The sequence below is a fragment of the Manduca sexta genome, chromosome 19, assembly GCF_014839805.1.
Source record: "Manduca sexta isolate Smith_Timp_Sample1 chromosome 19, JHU_Msex_v1.0, whole genome shotgun sequence".
In the NCBI taxonomy this organism is placed as follows: Eukaryota; Metazoa; Arthropoda; class Insecta; order Lepidoptera; family Sphingidae; genus Manduca; species Manduca sexta.
Genome location: NC_051133.1, coordinates 5,544,866 through 5,550,662, shown reverse-complemented (window position 1 = coordinate 5,550,662; position 5,797 = coordinate 5,544,866). Strand labels below are relative to the sequence as shown.

The 5,797-nt window shown below is 36.3% G+C and overlaps 1 protein-coding gene across 1 annotated transcript; it reads left to right on the top strand.

The window, feature by feature from the left end:
- Positions 1-212: 212 nt before the first annotated feature.
- Positions 213-5,435, top strand: LOC115441761 (toll-like receptor 6). Its single transcript, XM_030166661.1, has one exon. It carries the CDS (start codon positions 383-385, stop codon positions 4,418-4,420), a length of 4,038 nt encoding a protein of 1,345 aa, XP_030022521.1. The 5' UTR covers positions 213-382; the 3' UTR covers positions 4,421-5,435.
- The last annotated feature ends 362 nt before the right edge of the window (positions 5,436-5,797 follow it).

The window sequence follows — 5,797 nt, the reverse complement described above, 5'->3', positions numbered from 1 at the left end:
TGGAAAAAGGAAACGTTTTAAACTAAGTAAAGTGAAGCAGCGCGGGTATGTTTGCAATTAAGGCTCGATACACCCGCACGGGTATAATTCAACGGTTTATGCACCCTTGATAATACGAGATGAAGTTTCTTTAGACGCCAGGGCGGGCGGCGGCGCGGGGCGTGCGGCGACGTGGGGCGGAGTCACAAAGCGGCGTTCAGTCGGTGGGCAGACGCCGTCCGCGACACACGCCCGCCGCGAACTAACCACCCGCTCTCATGTCACGCGAGTCGCGATGTCGCTTCCAACACGTGAATATTTATGACGCGATCGACCATTTCGCCTACTCATAAATGGCACTGCCGACCTCGATGCATCACTGCAGCTCGTGTATGACCGTAAAATGCCAATAAAACCTATTCTTGCGAAAAGACTCGAAGTACGAACTTTCAACAGTATAATAGTGTGCGTGTTATTCTACTGGCATGTCGTCGAGAGGACCTCCGCGGCCGATATGCCGCACGAGTGCTCGTACCGCAGCCTCGAGGCGGAAACGTCGGAGAACGCGGTGCTGTTCTGCAAGATCCGAACCATTAGCAGTTTGGACCACCTGTTACAAAACATCAGTCGAACGCATTTCGACGATGTGATCTCATTGCACGTGCAGTGTAGTGAGATATTGTTTTTCGAGAGTTCGTTGACTGCACACGCGGAGAAGCCGCCCGGCAAACACACCAACCTCGCCAAACTGCGAGACCTTGTTATCGACAAGTGTAAACTACGACAGATACCGGCGCGCGCTTTCGAGAATTTCAAAGACCTGAAGCGACTGCACGTGACGTCTCATAACAGTGAATGGTCCGCGATGACAATGGAACTGCACGAGCAGGCCTTCTCCGGTTTGAAAGAGTTAATTGAACTCAATCTAAGTGATAACAACATTTGGAGCACTAAAACGGAAACTTTCTGTTCTTTATACAGTTTGAAAACTTTAAATTTGACCAACAATCACTTACAAAATATAAAGACTATTGGATTTTCTGACACGCTCAGGGAACAAAACTTAAGCGTAAGAAGTTGCAATTTAGACATAGAGACTCTAGACATGTCCTATAACGATTTGATAGTTGTAACTGATAACAGCTTATCTAAGTTGCGTTCGTTGTCGAAACTGTTGTTGCAAAACAACGCGATATCTACACTAGAAGATGGTGCCTTTGAAGGATTGCTCAGTCTACAGGTTCTGAATTTATCTAGTAACTATATGAACACACTACCACCTGATATCTTTTCTGATACAAAGTCAGTGAAAGTAATAAATGTAAGTAATAATACGATTAATACATTGCCCCCAGGGCTCTTTGAAGGTTTAGACCAACTTCAAATATTAGACCTTTCGCACAATGAATTAACTAGTCACTGGATAAATAAGGGAACATTTGTAGGATTATTGCGGATGGTAATTTTAAACCTCTCATATAATAGACTAAGTAGAATAGATCGTTACATGTTTCAAGATTTAAACAGTTTGCAAAAGTTAAATTTAGAGCATAATGATATTACATCTATTGATAAACACGCGTTTGGGGAGTTAAGAAATTTGCACTCGCTAACTTTATCTAATAATAAACTTCTACACATCGACACCCACCTGTTCACCGATCTACATGTGTTGCACGAACTTTTTATCGACAACAATAAAATTAAACACATCGAAGAGAACGCGTTCGACAATATGACGTCCATTGAAGATTTGAGTTTGAATGATAACTTTTTATCATCCATACCTGCGTCTGTTCGCAAACTTCGGTCTCTAAAGTCATTGGACATAGGGAATAATAATATAACCCATCTGAACCGGGAAAACTTTCGCGGCCTGTCGGAACTTTTCGGTTTACGTCTGGTGGATAACAAAGTTACGTATTTAAACGAAGACACTTTTGAACATTTGCCACAGTTGCAGGTGCTCAATTTAGCTTCAAACAAAATAAAACATGTTGCACCAGGCTGTTTTCGGAAAAATGTAAATTTAAAATTACTGCGTATGGACGGCAACGAAATTACAAAATTCGACGGAATATTTAATACCCTCAATAACTTAGTTTGGCTAAATATGTCCGAAAATAAAATAACTTACTTTGACTTTCATAGTTTTCCCGATAGCTTAGAATGGCTAGACTTACACAAAAATTACATAGAAAACTTTGCAAATGACGACATGTATTCAAATGTCAATATTAAATTACTTGATTTAAGTCACAATAACATCACACAAATAGCCGTCACTTCAATACCGCGATCCGTGGATAAATTGTATTTAAACGACAACAACATACAAAACATTCAAGTCGGTTCCTTTTCAAAACTACAAAGGTTATCAACGGTGACGTTAAATAATAACAAACTGGTAAAACTTGACATGAATGCGTTTAGGTTAGATCAAATAGATGAAGATAGTGACTTACCAGAGTTTTTTATAAGCGGAAATCCATTTGTTTGTGATTGTTCAATGGAATGGATTCAACGCATTAATTATTTGAGCCATAGCCGCCAGTACCCGCGCGTGTTAGATTTAGATAAAGCTTTGTGTTCGTTAGTCCATTCGCGAGCTAAACAAAAAAAGTTAATAATTGACATGTCACCCTCCGACTTTCTCTGTCCATATGACAGTCATTGTTTCGCTCTGTGCCACTGTTGTGACTTTGTTGCTTGTGACTGTGAAATGATTTGTCCGAACAACTGTAGATGTTATCACGACATCACTTGGAATGCGAACGTAGTAGATTGTTCGAACGCCGGTTACACAGAAGTGCCGGAGCGTATTCCGATGGACGCTACCGAAATATATTTAGATGGAAACCATATAAGTCATCTGGGAAATCATATCTTTATTGGCAAAAAGAAACTACAAGTGCTGTATTTGAACAATACGAAATTGAAAGAAGTCAATAACCAAACTTTCAAGGGAGTCGACTCTTTGAGAGTATTACACTTGGAAAACAATAAACTAGTCGAGTTGAAAGGAGATGAGTTTCTACATCTGAATAATTTAAATGAATTATATTTAGATCACAACGCTATAACACATGTCGCTAACAATACTTTTTCCTCATTAAAATCGCTTTCTGTTCTCAGAATTGACGAAAACAAACTTGTTAACTTTTTCCCTTGGAAATTATTAGCTTCGTCTTCCAAAAGTTTAGCTCACGTATCCATAGAAGGTAATCAATACTCCTGCGATTGTAAAAGTATTGCGGAATTAGATTCTTGGCTAAGAAGAGATCCAGGAGACCCGGAAAAAATGCTTTGTACAGACCCCGAAGGCAAACCTACTAAAATCACTATAGCATCCGTTTTAAGTCATTGTAAAGAATACATGGGATCAATGGGCGATCCAACTGTTTCTAGAGATGAAATGGTTTCTAAGTCTATATTTCTTCCTGATAATTATTTCGCTGTAATTTGTGGGATTGTTATAATTTTAGTGGTGATTTGTTTGATAGGTGCTATCTTTTACGCTTTTCGGTACGAAGTTAGTGATTGGGTGTACACAAAGTACGGAGTGCCGCTGTTCAAAGAACAATCATGTCCTAACGTCGACCCTGTCATGGAGGGGAATTCCAATCACATGTACGACTACTTCGTGATATGCAATACCAAAGACACAAACTTTGTTTATCATAATATTATGTCAGAGATAGAATTCAGAAAAATGAGCTCAAAGAAATTTTCGCCTAACGAGATCACTCTCAACATTCTTACGTTGGATGGCTTTTCAAAATCTTCAAAGCTATCCAAAAGATTAATTATTGTACTGACGGCCAATTTTATTTGCAATGACCTTTGCGACATACATTTCAAAACTATATTTTTTAGTTACCTAAAATCCCTCAATCGCAGCGATATGAATAAAGTAATATTTATAAACGTTGTAGATAACAATCAAATAAGCGACGAATTGTGTTTCATATTAGATAAGTTCAGAAGTATATCGTGGAGTGACCCGCGCTTCTGGGACAGATTCATCGCTCTACTCAATTCGACCGACACTATTATCACGGTAAAAGGTTCCGAGAAGAGCGTATTCAAGAAGTCGTTACGGCAGACTCCGACGTTGAGATACACGACAATGCCGGTTTCAAACGATAGTTGCTCAAAGCAGAATTTCACAAATTCCTTACAGTATTGTAAGAGGAACGACGGAGAATCGTCTCAGAATGAAAGTTCGCCTTCGTCTGACAACAACACGTACGGCGAAGGGAACAATTCCAACAATAGCTACATGTCGATCGACAATAGGACTTGTCCTCGGTTTAATTATGACCTGAGGCTGTCCCCTAGCAGTGGTCACGTATATTCTAGGGTTGAAGATATTTCGCCGACCGTACCGCGTTCTATGACGGGTAATGCTTCTAATAAAGGGCGCACGTACTTTGTTTGAACAACATTGTTGGTATTCCATTTATTCTATGTAAGTTTTATTTCCTTTTTGCACATATAAACTTTGCACATTTCATCATTCATTCACACGTAAAGTTTCATTTTTTAAATGTAAATATATTGTACTCATCCGTACGTGTTTGTCAATTTTTTCATACGTAATTTTAAGCGAAGTGAAAATCCATTCGTGTTACGAAGAATATTTTAATGAAATGATATTTGTACAAAGTTCGTGTGAAAATGTTGAGTCTGATTGTGGTAACACTTTTCAAATATAACATTTCTTATTATTGTATAAATTTTATGAATTCTGTGGAATTATTTTCACAGATCGAGTCACTGTAACGCAACACCAAATAGCTTAAGATGTTTAAAATTGTACTCACATTCACGTTTTAAATATTAAGGTGTATAATTTTATTATAAAAGTCTATTCATATTTAAGTACATAGAGTTACTTTTTCATCTAATCGTCTATTTATCTCAAAATTATTATTTTCTTTACTACACTTGTAAGACGTTTTAAGGCATTATAGGTCGACTTAGACAGACATAAGACATTTATACTTCAAAAACATATTTGAAAGTCATATTAATTTTCTTTAAGAATTGTCTAGTGGATCAAGAAAAGTATTATTGAGCTATATATTATAACTTTAATGTGTTTTGTTTATATTTTTGTTCATGAAATGTATTTTTAATTAATGTTTGTATGAGAGATGTGTATGTACTGCGTTATTATTCATGTGCTTGATCCTTAAGCGTAACAGACTTGTATATATCGAAATACTAATTATATATGTTCGCGATGTTATCGTTTATCGGCATAGTTGTATCGCTTGAGTATTTTAATATAATTAAGCTAAATCGTGATATTAGATTTAATAATTATAAACTTGAAAATAAATGTAATTTTTGGATTGTAATTATTAGTGATAAAATGATTGTTTTGTATAAAAAAATGTACAAAGATATCTTGACAACGTAATAAATTATACTGACGTTTTGATACTTAACAGATGCTTTTATTTAAAGAGCCCTTGACAGAATTCATTTACGACGGATAAATATTTATAATTACTTTTTAATTATTCCGTCTTGGATCTTGTACCTCTTACAGGAAATTTCATTTTAAATAACATAGAATTAATTCAAATTTTTTTTGATATAAAAGGAGGATGTTTTATAGATTATAACATTTTGTAAATTAAACGAAATTATCATTGACGTTTTTATATATTATAGATCTATTCATTAATTATCATGAATTAATCACTTTTTCGGCTTTAGTCAATTGTTGATAATATAAAGCATTTGTTTATCAAATGTAAATTAACGGATGCAGCGCGATTTATTTGAAAGGTTCTGAAGATTATAC

Bases quoted from the DNA above. Each gene is read 5' to 3' on its own strand.
- LOC115441761 (XM_030166661.1), top strand. From the start codon at position 383: ATGCCAATAAAACCTATTCTTGCGAAAAGACTCGAAGTACGAACTTTC.